This window comes from Heteronotia binoei, chromosome 5, assembly GCF_032191835.1.
Source record: "Heteronotia binoei isolate CCM8104 ecotype False Entrance Well chromosome 5, APGP_CSIRO_Hbin_v1, whole genome shotgun sequence".
Lineage (NCBI taxonomy): Eukaryota > Metazoa > Chordata > Lepidosauria > Squamata > Gekkonidae > Heteronotia > Heteronotia binoei.
This window is the reverse complement of record NC_083227.1, coordinates 126,738,483-126,754,873: the sequence shown is the minus strand read 5'-3', so window position 1 is coordinate 126,754,873 and position 16,391 is coordinate 126,738,483. Positions and strand designations below refer to the sequence as shown.

General features: G+C 51.7%; 1 protein-coding gene across 3 annotated transcripts in view; it reads right to left on the bottom strand.

Moving 5' to 3' along the window:
- Positions 1 to 16,391, bottom strand: part of RNF130 (ring finger protein 130) — a 111,923-nt gene that overhangs the window by 66,397 nt on the left and 29,135 nt on the right. For all 3 annotated transcript variants that reach the window (XM_060240334.1, XM_060240335.1, XM_060240336.1), the window contains exon 3: positions 1,010 to 1,260. In XM_060240334.1, the coding sequence (XP_060096317.1) occupies positions 1,010 to 1,260 (251 nt within the window). The remainder of the gene's footprint in view (positions 1 to 1,009; positions 1,261 to 16,391) is intronic.

Genomic DNA, 16,391 nt, shown 5'->3' with positions numbered 1-16,391 from the left:
ATTAAATCAAAAGAGTTTCCGGCTCAACATTAGGAAGAACTTGCTGACCGTTAGAGTGATTCCTCAGTGGAACAGGCTTCCTTGGGAGGTGGTGGGCTCTCCTTCCTTGGAGGTTTTAAACAGAGACTAGATGGCCATCTGGCAGCAATGAAGATCCTGTGAATTTAGGGGGAGGTGTTTGTGAGTTTCCTGCATTATGCAGGGGGTTGGACTAGATGACCCTAGAGGTCCCTTCCAACTCTATGATTCTATGTGTATGGACTTGACTCTCAGGATTAGGCTGAGAGTGTATCCAGACCAAGTTCACCCATCACATTTCCTTTGATTTTTCTTTCACATTTTCCTTTGATTGATTGGGGATTTTGAACTTAAGTCTTCCCAGACAGTAGGCTGATATTGGCCATTATACAAGGCTGTCCCTCTATTTTTGTACTGTCACATAGCACAGTACAAGTTGTAGTTATTTTTCTGGGGAAGATTATAATTTTGAAGACAAACACATAGTCCTCAGTCTGCGTCATGGTGCCCTCACATGTTCTTGACCAGTATATGAAGCAATTTATGTATAAAACTCACAATGCCCAGCCATTTCATGTTTTCCTCTACTCTTAGATGCAAAGCACTGACGATGCAATTTCTGTAATAAATGTCAATAAATCAAAAGTAGGTTTGCAACTTACAGATGCACACCTGAACAATACCTGAACAGCATACTCAAGATTGCTATAGCACAGGCATTGTCTCCAGTTTTTGATGCAAGAATTCAGAGCAAGGTATCAGTTATTAGAGACTGTTAAACAAAATATTGCAAGCATGCTAATGTTTTAAGCATGTTTTATTTTAAGTAACAAAAATCTTTTGTTGTGGTTGTCTGATGAGTTTGACACACCTGCTCTAGGACTTCAGTTGGTGTTTGTTCCACAATATCATTTCTATCAGATTACTTCACAATAACACAAATATTTCAATTTTAAATAGCTCCATGACGTAGAATTCAAAGAATGCTTACCTGATTTCGATCACGTGCACTTGTGTATCTGATCTTTTGTATGAAATAAAATATTAACCACGCTGAAGAAATTATCATCAAAACTATAAACGATATTGATACGAAGACAAGAGAGCTACGACTAAAATTTTTAGCTTGATCGCGGATTCCAACTGCTATTTCAATTAGGACAGACATATTTTTTTCTAAGTAATTTAGGATCTCTTTAACCTTTGATTCTGTTATCATGACAGCAACAATGTCTCCAGTTCCTACAAAAGAAAAAGAAACACTTGTATCCAAAACATGTACACTTATCAAAAAACACCTGCTGTACACACACATACAAGCAATGGACCTTGAATTAAAGAGAACTCCATTTTTAAAAGGAAAGCTGCACTATGCACAGAATATTTATCTGTAATACATAAAATATCTGAAAGGATATAAATTTTTCAGTAATTACATACACACAGTTGCATGGCTGGCAGGGCAGGTGCATCCCAGTCAGCCAGGTAGGCAGTTGCCTAGGGCACTCCAGGGCCACAGGGGCGGGTGGTGGGTGCCCCTTCCCCACTGCCATGCTTGCCCTTGCCACTGCCCACCTTGCCACCAAGCAGGAATGCTGCAGGTGGGTGGCAGCAGCAAGAAAGGGGCGGCGGGATGATGCAACAGTAGGTGAGCTCGCAAACCTGCCCTCCCTTCCCTCGCCTGTCTCTCCACTACCCTCCTCTGCCTCACCAGATTCTGTTTGCTGCTCCATTTGCAGCGGCAGGGCAGCAGCAGCCAGGCGGAGGCACCTTACTGCAGTGGACCTGGCTCCCCGCACCAGTGCCTGGCCCGGGGGGGGGGGAGGAGAAGCCGAGTAGGCAACGGGGCTTCTAGGGCAGCTCCTGTCCCCCCTCCCCCAGAATGTTCTGGCTGTGCCCCTGGGTGCTTCAGAGGGATTGGCCTCCTTTCCCTTTCCCATGCTGCCCTCGAACACCCAGTGGGGAAATGCTCCACTTCCTCCTGCCAAGTGAGGTCTGCTTAGCATGGAGTTGTCAGGACACAGTCTCTTTGGGAGGGTCAGGTGTCCAAGGCAAGAGACCTTCCAAGGGGGTCAGCCATTGCCTGCCTCTGAACCTAGCCACATAGGGCTTACCCCCTGCCCAGTACTAGCCAGGGCTGACCCTGCTCCACTGCTGAGAGCCAACATGCTCAGGCTAGTAGCTCCAGGGCAGGGCAAGAGACCATCCAGGCCTTTGCCATCACCCCCTGCCCTGCCCTGCCCTTCCCTCCCTTCTTTTTCATAGCACAGGCTGGCAAAAGCTCAATGGGTTGATTCCGTGCAAGAGTAGCAGCAGCAGCCACAGCCAGCTGGAGAAGGAGGTGACCACCTGCCTAAGCCTTAGCTCCAGCCTCTAAGCCAGCCCTGCTCTGTAGCTGCCATTTGCCTTGCCACTCTCTGGGCATATAAGTGATGATTCCCCCTCACTGCCTTTGCCTGCCAGCCAGGCAGAGCTGGGAAAGCTGGCGGGGCTTGCTCGCTCACTTCTGCTGCCCCACCTCTGGGAAACCTCCCCTCCCCTTTTTAGTGCATTGTCTGGAATGCATTCCCTGAGCTCCTTCAAGACGCCCCCCCCCCTGCGTTCTTAGTCATCTTTGCAAAACCCCTCTGCCGTAGAAGTCACAGGGCTCCTGTTCCTGCTCTGGTTGACCAAGGGCTTGCAAAAATGTGGCTCTCCCCCACCCCCTTCCCAGTTTTAGTACATTATGGTTTGCTTCTTGTGCACCCAGTGTAGACTTTTTCACATCAGTGGGCTTACACTGGAGGAACTCTGCCCGAGAGAAAACAGGAGCAAGGTCTATTAGGTGCTGCTGGACTCCTGATTGATTCCTTTTGCTAACATCTGGAATTATGGGCAAGTTCAGCATTTAGCAGACTAACAACCTTCCTTCTTTTTTTTGTATTTTTTAAAATGAATGTGTGTGTGTGCACGCGCGTGCGCGCATCTGGAAGTCATGGTGACTGACCCCTCCTTGTGGCATGGAGGATATTCAGGGAGGTGGCTGAATAAACCCTGCCCCCACCTCCCAGCTGCTGTTATTCCAATGAGATCTGTTGGCAGCAGATGAGAGGACTTGCAAGAATGGGTTTAAATTAAGGGCAGGAAGGTACCAGCTGGATATTAGGAAAAACTTTTTTTTTTACAGTTACAGTTCAAGAGTGGAATCAGCAGCTACTGGGGGGGGGTGGAGCTTCCCCCTCACTGGCAGTCTTTAAGCAGCAGCTGAATGAGAAACAGGGGGGTGCGAGTAGGCAGCCCTGTCTAGGATGCCAAAAAGCCTGGCACCCACCGTGACGGATGGAATGGACCCTGTGTAACTCACTGTGGGAGGAACAAAAGCAGAACTTGTTACTGCCACCAGGAGGTAGACTCCTGCTACACTGATTCCCTCCCAGTTCTAAGACCCCTCAGATAGGCAGATGAGTGGGTTATATCACCCAAGTCCTCTTCCTTTCACTCCCTCTTGCTCTCTCTACCTTCTCAGGAGACACTGTACTGATTAGCTGGATCATGCACCAGGACCCAGCTGATGAGGGAGGCAGAGGGCACACAGCAGGCTTAGAAGTAAGGCCCTGCCAATCAGTTGAGTCATACACTGGGAAGGGGCCAGTGTGCTGCATGGACCTGTGGGGCAGAGAGAGGAGAAGGCAACTTTGTATGATCTTGTACGTCAGTTTGCTTCCTGTTTTACTTGGTCTTCGTTTCAAGTAAATATATTTCATATCTACATCTAAAACCACATCTGTATTACTTGCAGCAACCCAAAACACAGTCTACCAGCGAAGTACTGTGGCCTGCCATAATTCTGTTGGGGCAGTGTTTGGATCACTAACTGCACTGGCCCATTTTATGAAATCTTAGATAATACCAAGAGTTACTGCATATATTTGAAACAACAACAATAAAACTCTACATGTAACTGAATTACTGTATGTATTTACATAATTCAGCATATATTTTAAACAACAGCATTAAGACGACAACATTAGATTTATATTCTGCCCTCCGCTCAGTCTCAGAGCGGCTCACAGTCTCTCAGAGCTGGATTAGGTCAAGTAGGCACTGGCCTATGGGCCCCTACACCTTAGGGGCCCCAGATTGACTCCACCCCCGGTTTTCCCCCTGCTTGCAGCTCTCCGCACTTAACCACTACACCAAACTGGCTCTGCACGTAAAACTCTGCATGTAACTTAATTAGCAGCCAGAAGTTTTAGGAAATATTAGGAAAGACCTAGAATGTCATAAGTACATATTTGTATGCCTAACTATTATCCAGTATCCCAGCTACACCTGTTAACTACTTATTGTGACTTTATGACACATCACAAGCTAGGTAATAAGGTAAAAACAGGTTTCCTACCTGTAACTGATGATCTTCGAGTGGTCATCTGTGCAGTCACACTGATGGGAGTAAGGCGCCTGCGCCGATCTCGATCGGTAAACTTAAAAGCTGCGGATTTCCGCGCCGACGTCCCAGTGCGCATGCCCAGGAGCCCCCACCACGCATGCTCACTGAGACGGGCACGGACATCCCGCCAGTTCCTTCTGACCGCCACGTCAGCCCAATGATGGACCGGTCGCAGCGGGGAAGGAGGGCGGGGAGTGTGACTGCACAGATGACCACTCGAAGATCATCAGTTACAGGTAGGAAACCTGTTTATCTTCTTCGTGGTCTCTGTGCATCACACTGATGGGAGACTAGCAAGCCAAGACCATACCTGGAGGCGGGTGCCACGGTCCATCAGCAGGAAGCAGACTCTAACACCGCTCGGCCCAGCGCCGCTTCGCGACGGCTTCGTAGGTCCAACGCGTAGTGGCGTACGAAGGTATGTCCAGAGGACCAGGTTGCAGCCCTGCAAATGTCCTGTAGTGGGACGCCTCGCATGAAGGCCGCTGAAGTCGCCATCGCTCGGGTGGAATGGGCCTTGATGGGCCCAGGTAAGGGCCTCTTGCGCAGCAGATAACAGAGCTTAATAGTCTCCGTTATCCATTTGGACAGCCTCTGGGCCGATATTTTATGCCCCAGGGAAGGCTGGACGTAGGACACGAAGAGCCTAGGGTCTTTCCGGAAAGGCCTGACGCGGTGCAGGTAGAAGGCTAGCGCCCTCTTTACATCCAGGGCGTGCAGCCTGCGCTCGTCCTCATTAGATGGGTTGGGAAAAAAGACTGGAAGGCACGTCTCCAGGTCCAGGTGAAAAGCCGACACTACCTTCGGGAGGAAGGAGATATCAGGTCGTAGACGAACTCCCTCCTCAGAGAAACATAAGTAGGGGGGATCGCAGCGCAAGGCTGCCAGCTCCCCTACCCGTCGAGCCGAGGTTATGGCTACCAGAAACACCGTTTTCCAGGCTAGCAGTTGAAGGGAACACGTAGCCATGGGCTCGAAAGGCCTCCCCGAGAGGGCTTGTAGAACCAGAGACAGTTCCCAGGCGGGCGCCAGATGTTTAACAGCCGGATACAGTCTGATAGCCCCTCTGAGGAAGCGCTTAGTGTCTGGATGGGCAAACACAGTACGCCCATCCACTTGCGAGTGGTGAGCAGAAATGGCCGCAAGGTACACACGAACAGAGGATACCGAGAGCCCCTTGTCCAGTAAGGATAGTAGGAAGTCGAAGACGATCGGCAGGCCCGCCGTCATAGGGTCACCCGTACGGGAGGAGGAGAAACGGACGAACACTCCCCATTTATAGGAGTACGCTCTACGAGTGGAGGGTTTCCTGCTATTCAGCATCACAAACTGGGCCCTTTCCGACCATGACCTTACTGGAGCCACCAAGCCGTCAACTTCAGTTGCGGTATGTCGTGGTGTACCACCTGCCCTCCGTGCAGTAGCAGCAAGTCCGGGGCCTGCGGGAAGTGGTGATACATCCCGCCAGTCAGGCAAAGGAGCAGGGGGAACCAGTGCTGTCTGGGCCACCAGGGAGTTACAAGAATGCCCTTCGGCCGTTCCCGGATGACTTTCTGGATCACCCTGGTGATCAGGGGCAGCGGGGGAAAGAGATAAACCTTGTGCCTCGTCCAGGGCACAAGGAGGCCGTCCCCGAGGGACAGCGGGTCCACCCCGCCCCTGCAACAGAAGAGAGGGCACCTCCTGTTCGCCCTCGTGGCAAACACGTCGAGCTCCGGGGACCCCCACGCCAGGAAGACAGGGCGCAGAAAGGTCCAATTGAGCTCCCACTCGTGCCCGGCGGCGCCCCCCCGACTGAGGAAGTCCGCCTGGGTGTTCAGGTTCCCAGGAAGGTGGGTGGCGACCAGTGAAGCCCCTAGGGCGATGCACATGTCCCACAGAGCTACGGCTAGGCCACAGAGTCGGCGGGAAACCATGCCGCCCTGTCGGTTGACGTACGCCATAGCCGTAGTATTGTCCGTAAGAACTGCCACCGTTCTGTTCCGCAGGAACTTGTGAAAGGATCTCACCGCATGAAAGATCGCCAAAAGCTCCAGGAAGTTGATGTGGTTGCCTGCCTGGGATAAAGCCCATCGGTCCCCCACACAGAGTCCTTTCATATGCGCCCCCCAGCCCCACAGGGAGGCGTCCGTGGTAATGGTGAGGGTCGGAGGTTCCTTGTGGAAAGGAGCCCCTTCTAATAGATGGGCCTTCCGCGTCCACCAGTCGAGGGAATGCAAGACCTCTGGGGGAAGCGTCAGGCGGCGTTCTGGCGAGTCCCTCCCGGTTTTGAAATGAGCCAGAAACCACAGTTGAAGAGGCCTCATGCGAAGCCTCGCGAAGACCAACACCGCTGTGGTGGCGGCCATAAGGCCTAGTAGCCGCTGAAACTGGCGAGCGGTGGCGACAGGGCACTCCTGGAGAGCCCTCACCGCCCGAATGATGTCCTCCGCCCGGTCCGGTGGGAGAAATGCCCTGCAGACCCTGGAGTCCAGAACGGCACCGATAAACTGGACCCTCTGTGAGGGTTGGAGACGGGATTTCTTGTGGTTCACCTGCAGGCCCAGGTTCTGCAGCAACGTGAGGGTAGTGGTGATGTGACACAGCAGAGTCTCTCGAGACGGAGCGACTAGCAGCCAGTCGTCGATATACGGAAACAGGGTGATGCCCTGAAGCCGTAGAAACGCTGCAATCACGACCATAGTCTTTGTAAAGACCCTGGGGGCCGTAGAGAGGCCAAATGGGAGGGCCCGATACTGGAAGTGGTCCGAGCCGATAGAAAAACGAAGGAATTTTCGGTGGAAGGGATGAATAGACACATGAAAGTAGGCGTCCTTCAGATCCAGTGTGGCCATCCAATCCCCTTGGTTCAGGAGGGGGAGGATGTTCGGCAAAGATGTCATCCGAAACTTGAGGTAGCTTATGAACAAATTTAGGGCCCGGAGGTCCATGATGGGCCGCAGGCCACCATCCCGTTTGGGCACTATAAAGTATCGGGAATAGAAGCCTAGGTGGTTCTGGTCTGAAGGTACGCGCTCTATCGCATCCTTCTGAAGGAGGGATGCGACCTCCTCTCTCAACGTGTCCGTAGGGGTGGTGGAGACGAACGTCGGTGTGGTAGGGCGTTGACAAAACTCGATGATATAGCCTCTTCGAACGATGCCGAGGACCCATTTGTCTGTCGTAATGGTCTCCCAAGCCTCCAAATATGGGAAGAGGCGGGTACGGTGCAAGGAGGGGGAAGGGAGGAGGGCCGGGAGGCAGTCAAAGGCCCTGCTTGGGTTGCTTGGAACCCTTCTGCCTAGAAGACTGTCCAGCCGGAGGAGAGTACTTTGGCTTGGGCGTGTATTGCTGTTTAGAGTATGGGGAGGCAGACTTGGGGCGCCAAGGTTGGTCAGGCGACTTGGGAAACGGTTTTCGGTTCCAAGGCTTTGGTGCCTGTCGTTTGGACTGAGGTCGTGCCGCGGAGACTCCCAGGTTCCTCGATGTTTTGATGCTTTTATCTATTTCCTGCAACACCGAGTCGGTGGTTGCACTAAACAGACCGGAGCCATCGAACGGTAAGTCCTCTATATAGGCCTGGGTATCATGTTGGAGGGCCGTGGACCTAAGCCAGGAGTGGCGACGTAGGGCAATAGCAGTTGTAAGTGTTTTCGCGCAAGTGTCGCCCGAGTGTTTAGAGGAGTTCAGTTGTTGCTTTGCTAGCAACATACCCTCTTTCTGCAATCTACGGAGGGCAGTCTTGGTCTGTTCCGGAAGGCTGGGAAGAAGTGTAGACACCTGGTCCCAGAGACCATATTGGTAACGGCTCATACAGGCCGCGTAGTTGGCGATTTTGAAGCCCAGCGATCCTGTAGAATACAGCCTCCTGCCTATGGAGTCCAATTTTTTCCCCTCCTTATCGGGAGGAGTGGAATGCGTCTTCTTGGCGCGTGAAGACGAAGAAACAACAATGGAGTTAGGACGAGGGTGGTTGTGCAAGAACTCCGCACCAGCTTCCTGGATTCGGTACATATGGTCCAGGCGTCTAGACGACACAGGCGTCGAAATGGGTTTGTCCCATGAGGTCTTGGCAGTATGCATCATGACATTGGTCAAAGGCAGCGCCACCGCGGTGGAAGTGTCCCTCTGGACGATATCGAAGACCGTGTCGGTAATGATCGGTTCGGGTTGCACAGTGGTGAGTGACAGTGACTGCGCCATGCGCTTTACCAAGTCCCCGTATGATTTTAAGTCCTCCGAGGGGGAGATTGGCTGCTCCTCGAAGGTCTTCGGTGAAGGGGAGGGTTGTCTTGGCGAGGAGGTATCTTGTTCATCAGCCGATGAATCATGCGACCTAGATGATCGCGCAGGTGACTCCGAACGATCCGAGAGATGCGGGTCGGGCGGCGACACCGGGGACTTTGGTTTCGGCTTTTCTGCTGGGGCTCGATGCCGAACTGGTGGTGTGGTGTCCTCGACGTCGGGAGCCTTCGACACCGACGCGGAGGCTGGGCGACGTGGGGGACGGTACGACGTCCGAGACCGGTAGGAAGCATCGGAAGATTGGTCCCAATCAGGTTGACGAGGAGGGAGCCACGGGAAAGAAGGTTGCATGGGGTAGGCCCCATATAAATATTGCCACTGTCTCTGGTCCCATGGGACCTGGGCAGGGTCTCGGCGTCGAGGAGATCGGCTCCTAGGTGAACGGTCCTTAAGGTCTTCCTCTCGGTCCCGAGGGGGTGGACTGCGGGGAGCTCGAGGGCGAGGCCGAAACGGCGGTTCGATGTCGGGACGCTGGCCGGGCTCGATCTCCTGGTCGGAGTCGGAGGAAATGACGAGCTCCGTCGACATCGAGGTGATTGGTCGAATCGGTGAGGCAAGCAGCTTCAGCGGCGGTATAATCGGAGCCGTCGGGTCCTGCGGAGAGGTGGGAGCGATGAAGGACGAAGATTTAGGCTTTGGCTTATCCAGCCTTTTTGCCTTTTTCTTCTTCTCGCTCGCTACGCCCTTATCCTCTTTAGGCCGCTTAGCTGGCATAGAGGAGTCCGACAGGGGGGCCGAGGCAGTGCGTTTCACGTGCCGTTCGGCGTCGGAAGGCGGGCGCTCGGCATCGACCACCGACGATGGCGATGTCGATGGCGGGTCGGTAACGACAGGCTGGTCTGCCTTCTCCGCCGATGAACAAACCGGAGACAGAGTTTGTTCCATGAGGGCCGCCGCAAGTCTCGCTGCTCGGTTCTTCCGGGTTTGTCTCGAGAATTTTGCAGTGTGTGCAAGAGTCGGGGCGATGCCGTTCTCCCAAGCACAGGAGGCAGAGTGAGTGCCCGTCAGGTGGGGCTATCTTGCTCCCGCACTTGGAGCACCGCCGAAAAAATCCCCACCGCCTTTCCATGCGCCAGAAGGCGGGAAGACGGGGGAAGGGGGGGGAAGGAAGCAAAATTAAAGCGCTCCGCCCGAACGCCCCCCAAAATATCAGCAACTAACACTAACTAAAAACTAAACTAACAACTATAAAAACTAAACTACAGCTAACTATACTAATTTCAAAGAAAGGGAAAAGTTCACCGACCGAAGCAAGTAGATCGACTGATCAGCGCGGCGGTCAGAAGAGAACTGGCGGGATGTCCGTGCCCGTCTCAGTGAGCATGCGTGGTGGGGGCTCCTGGGCATGCGCACTGGGACGTCGGCGCGGAAATCCGCAGCTTTTAAGTTTACCGATCGAGATCGGCGCAGGCGCCTTACTCCCATCAGTGTGATGCACAGAGACCACGAAGAAGATCAGAAGATTTTCACTACCAATCACAGCTCCCAAGTTCCTTAACTAGAGGAACATCTGCAGTGTGCTCAGTGATAAGAGAAAAGGGAATGAAAGGGACAAGAAACTGGCAGTGAAAGGGAACAGAGTAACAGTTGTGGCAAATTTCTTTTAATATCCCTTTGCCTCTAATTTTAGTGTTGGTTACTCTATTAGAAAAGGTTCACAGAGCAATTCTGTGCTGCAACTGAAGAGCTACAGGATACAAATGAAGACTTTTGCACTGATGTACTTTTCAAGAGCTGTGTCAGTAAAATATCAGATACACAACAATATAACCCCACCATAACTGTGCCTTTTTTGTTCATGGACACAAGGACTTGAACAACCATAAACCACAGAATAATTCTTTTAAATAATTTTAATTTGACTTTAACCTCTTATGCCTAGAAGAAGCAGCCGCTAAAATCTTTACAACAGCTGCTGTACATCATAGTGTATGTCTGAAAGTAGGCTTATGGAAATGGAATCTGGCAAGATGTTACTGCAAATTAAAATCCACCTCTGGATCCACTGCTGTCTCTCTCTTTTTAGCAAGGGGCAGTCCAGCATCATGTGTGAGATGGTAAGGTATCAATAATGCCAGAACCACACTGACAAAATCTGTTCAAAAAAGGGATACCAAAAAACCCACCACAAAAACTCATTGAACGGAAAACATTCAAATGTGCTAACATAAATGCTTGAAGGTCTGAGGAAAGCATAAAGTCAAATAAATAATGAGAGGGTTTTCCTGTTGGGATAATTTCAAGTGCTAATGGAGAGTAAACCTGCTTTCCTCTACTCCAGGTTGAAATAACATTGGACTCCATTATTAGGCATGTTAGTCTTTTCCTGAGATCAAAAGGAGTGTGCCTATGTTAAGAAAAATCAGGTGGGGATTGGGAGGAGTAAGTGTCTCTCCTTGCTGAGCCAGTTTTCTATTCATACAGAATGTTTTTATATGAAGGAACAATCAAATCTGGAATCCATCGGAAGTGATGTAGTACATTCTGCCATCTCGGTACTCTTCTTCCTTATTCTACTGAATGTGTGAACCAAAACTAATGTGAAAGGGCACTTCTCTCTGATATACTTGGGTTCCTCTTCCCACAATCTCTGGAGGCAGGAAACTGACTGCATATTCTGGGGGTGGGGGTGCGGCCAACCCTCAGACTTTTTCATTCCTTCACCTGAGACAGCAGTGGATTTAGAAAGCTCATGAGATTTTCCTTTAAGGAACTCATTTTTTTTGCACTTTGTTCTTTCCTTTCCATGCCTATGCCTTTCTGGGTGACTTTTCCCTTGTTTAAAACAAAAAACAAAAAACCTTTGCTCTTCTGGCCTTGACTTCCCCAAGGCTGTTTTTGCCCACTGCTTCAGCCATGGTAATGACAGCAACTGCAGTCTCCGATCATGGGACCTCCTTTGAGGGAGAGTTGGGGGAGGTAATCTCCAGGCAGTGGAGTAGGAGATCCCTGCAAACCCACTTGCCAAGCTGCCCAGCTTCAGCAGAACTCCCAGAGAGCGCCATTCACTACAAAGCACCTGACTTGGATAATGAAGAAGCAGGCTCAATTTTTGGTGCCAAAACCGTGCCCTCTACTGACCAGTCAGGATGGCCTGTATTGGCCCATCATGCCTGCTCAACTCAGCCTTCTGCAGCCGTCTGAGTGGTGAGCTAAAGGGAAACACCAGTTCTCCACCATGTGGGAAGCCAGGAAGGGTGAGAGCCCTTTGCTGTCCTGGCAGAAGGGGCGGTGCTGGGGTTTTTCCTGCCCTAGGCCACCCCCATGCCTGTGCCCTCCCATGGGGGTCAGAATAAGGTCGCGTTGCCTCTTTCTCCCACCTGGGTCCTGGGCAGGTGAAAGGGGCAGCAGGGCTGCTGTGCCTCATTCCAAGGCTGTCTCCCCTTGCAGGCAAGCACGATCCTGTCAGATCCTGGAAGCTAAGCTGGCTCTGGCAAGTACTTGGATGGGCGACCTCCTTGAAATAGCACAGTCAAGAGGCAGGGTTATGCTTTATTCAGCCACCCTCCTGAATATCCTCCAGGCACCCAGTAGGAGTCAGTCACCAGGACTTCCAGGTGAACAAACACCTGAACTTATTTAAAAAAACAAAACAAAACAAACTCACCACAAACCCAAAAATCCTACATCTTTCTGCCCTAAGGTAGAAATCCCCAAGAAGGAAAAACAGGTTGCTTACCTGTAACTGATGATCTTCGAGTGGTCATCTGTGCATTCACACTGATGGGATATAGTCCGCCTGCGCCGATCCTGATCGGTACTTCAAAGCCTAGAAAAAAGGGATTTTCGCGTCCCTCTCACCAGCCATGCGTGGCTCCCCACTGCACATGCCCAGTGGGACGGGCACAAGGATCCTGCCAGTTCCTTCTGACAGCTGTAAGCCCTTAGAGAACCGACAGCAGTGGGGAAGGAGGGCAGGTAGTGCGAATGCACAGATGACCACTCGAAGATCAACAGTTACAGGTAAGCAACCTGTTTATTTTCTTCATGGTGTCTGTGCTTCACACTGATGGGAGACTGACAAGCCACAAGACCTACCTGGAGGAGGGTGCTGGAAGGTATGAGGCGTAGCCCACATGGCTGCTCTACAGACGTCTTGCAACGGGACCCCTCTGAGAAAAGCCGTGGAAGAGGCCACTGCCCTGGTGGAGTGCGCTCTCACAGGTCCCGGTAGGGGCCGTTTAGCCAGTAAGTAGCAAAGTCTTATGGTTTCTGCAATCTACTTCGATAAACGCTGGGAGGAGATATCCTGTCCGAGCGTACTGGGTGCGTAGGACACAAATAACGAAGTAGATTTTCTGGAACCTTTGGTGCGATGCAAATAGAAGGAGAGTGCCCTGCGTACATCTAGCATATGTAGGCGATGCTCCTCGGCATTTGTAGGGTTAGGGTAAAAGGTGGGGAAGTTGATGTCCGCAGACAGGTGGAACTCGGACACAACCTTAGGCAGCAAGTCCAAGCTTGGAATTAAGCAGACTCCATTCTGCGAGAAGATGTGAGGCGGATCACAATGAAGAGCTCTAAGCTCCGCCACTCTCCTAGAAGAAGTGATCGCAACAAGGAACGCAGTTTTCCATGCCAGGAGATGGGGGGAAGAATTCACTATGGGCTCGAAGAGAGGCGATAAAGCACCAGCGGGGGGGGGGGGGGCTATGCACCAGAGCAAGGTGGGCAAGACCCTTCAGGAACTTCTTAACAGATGGGTGGGCAAAGACTGACAACCCATCAACTAGATCGTGAGTTGCAGAAATGGCCATTAGGCACACACGAAGAGAGGAAAGAGTAAGGCATCTGTCCAACAGAGAAAGGAGGAAGCTGAACACCGGCAGCAAGGGTGTGTCTCTCAAGGATACTGGCAGAGTATCCCTATGCTTCAGAAATGCTTTCCACTTGTACTCATAAGAGCGCCTAGTGGCCAGACGCCTACTATTCAGGAGGACATGGTCCTCCAAATGGACATCACTGTAGTGGCCATGCTGTGAGCTTCAGGTGTGGGATGTTGTGGTGAAGGAGATGGCCCCCCTGAGCCACCAGGAGGTCTGGCTCCAGCAGGAACTGATGGAAGTGATGGGTGGACAACTGAGGGAGGACTGGAAACCATGGCTGACGTGGCTACCATGGAGCAATCAAGATCCTGGTAGGTCTCTGGGCTCAAGCCTTGGCGACTACCCTGGTCAGCAGGGGCAGTGGGGGAAAGAGGAATAGATGTTTCCTGTACCGTCCCCCAGAGACAGGGGATCGTACCCCCCTCTGGAGCAAAAACCCAGGCACTTAGTGTTGCTCCTGGTCACAAAAGCGTCTATGTCCAGTCGACCCCACTCATTGAAGAGGGGTCTAAGATACTTCCAGTTGAGCTCCCACTTGTGGAAGGAGGAGTTTCCCCTGCTCAGGGTGTCTATGGTAATGTTCTGGATGCCAGGCAGGTGTGTTGTCACTGGGTGAACATTCCAGCAAAGGCAGTCTTCCCAAATGCTGAGAGCCAACAGGCAGAGGCTATGGGAGACCATAACCCCGTTTGTTCATGTAGTATAGGGTGGTGGTATCGTTTGTCATGAAAGACACCACCCGGCTGTGGAGGAGGCAGTGAAAGTAACGCAGGGCATACCGTATTACAAGTAGCTCCAGATAGTTGATATGATGACTCTGGAGGTAGGCCTCCCAGGGTCCGCCGACACAGAGACCATTCAGGTGAGCCCCCCAGCCCCACACTGAGGCATCTGTTGTTACCACTGTGGCTGGGGCTGGCAGTTGAAAGGGAGCACCTTGAAGCAAGTTGTGTATCTGTTCCCACCAGGTTAGGGAGGTTAGGACCTGGGCCAGGATTGTTAGGCGGTGATATTGTAAAGGTCAAGGTGGTTGAAAAGTCTTCACGAACCACAACTGTAGAGGTCGCATGCGGAGACGGGCGTGGAGGAGTATAGCCGTGGTAGCTGCCATTAGTCCCAGGGGTCTTTGTATCAGGAGTGCTGACGCGTCGCCCTGTCCCCGAATCGTAGAGATAAGGTCGATCAGGGCCACTGCTCATTCCTGAGGGAGGAACACTCTGTAAAGGTGGGTGTCCAGGATGGCTCCTATGAACCGTACTCTTGTTGACGGGGTGAGATGGGATTTTTGCATATTGACCTGGAGCCCCAGGTCTCGGAGAAGCTGTAGGATAGTGTTGAGATGCAGCTGTAGAGTGTCCACTGCTGGGGCCCCCATCAGCCAATCGTCTATGTACGGAAATATAAGGATTCCCTGAAGACAAAGGTGAGCCGCAATGACTACCACTGTCTTCGTAAAGACATGGGGGGCAGTCGAGATCCCAAAAGGAAGTGCGGTGTATTGAAAGCGTTTGTTTCCAATCATAAGCCATAGATACTGCCTGAAGTGGGGGTGGATGGCAAGTATGCAACCTTCAGGTCCAAGGTTGCCATCCTGCTCTAAGAGGGGAAGGATGTGCTGAAGAGATGTCATGCAGAATTTTTTGTACACGATAAACTTGTTCAAGGTTCGCAAGTCCAGAATGGGCCAGAGGCCCTCATCCCTTTTGGGGACAGTAAAATAAAGGGAGTAAAACCCAGAAGGGGAATTTGGGGGGACCGGTTCTATGGCTTGTTTTGATAAGAGATTTGTGACTTCCTGCAGGAGGACCTCTGAAGGAGACCTGATGGTGGAGGTCATTGGATGAACTCGATGTGATCACCGTGTTCTATGATGAATAGAACCCAGTCATCGGTGGTGATTTTTTCCATGCAGGTAAGTATGGGTTAGGTGGGTGGGGGAGAGACAAAGGCCCTGCTTGGGTGTTTTGCCCCCCTTAGACCTGTATTGTTGTTGTTGCGGAGAAAACTTCTGTTTTGCTCCATATGATAGTCTGGAGTGGCCCGACTGGGAACGGTAGGTCCACGTCTGTTCAGGGGGTGACTTGGTGAAGAACTTCTTAGGCCAAGATCTAGGCCAAGACTTGGTCTTCAAGCAGGACAAGGTAGAGACACCCAAATTCTTGGATGTCTTGATGCTCTTGTCCAGATCTTGTAGGACCGTCTCAGTGGTGGAGCTGAATAAGCCGTCTCCCTTGAAGGGAAGGTCCTCTATCCACGTGCTCATGTCTTGGGGCAGTGCTGTAATGCGGAGCCATGCGTGGTGGCGAAGGGTAACTGCTGTTGTTAGCGTTTTGGCAAAGACGCCAAAACGTCTTGTGGCAGTGTTGACTTGGTGTTTCGCAATGAGCATGCCTTCCTTCTGAAGGTGTTTCACCTCTAGAGCCTTGTCCTCTGGTAGGGAAGGTAGGATATCCACCAGCTTTTCCCAGAGGGCGTACTGGTATCTGGCCATGCACGCTTTGTAATTCGCTGTCTTGATCCCCAGAGCTCCTGCTGAGTAGATCTTGCAGCCAAAGGAGTCAAGCTTTTTTCCCTCCTTATCAAGGGGTGTAGAATGGGTAAGTTTACTCTTGGAGGAAGAGGAAACCACTACAGAGTTTGGTTTGGGATGGTTAAAAAGAAAACCAGCTTCCGTGTCCTGTGTTTTGTACATATGATCGGCGTGTCGAGTGGAAATCAGTGTGGATGCCAGTTTCGGCCATGGGACTTTGGCTGCTTGAAGAAGCACCGAGGTCATGGGTAGGGCTACCAGCATGGACGCGTCACGTTGGACTATATTGAGGACCGTGTCAGTA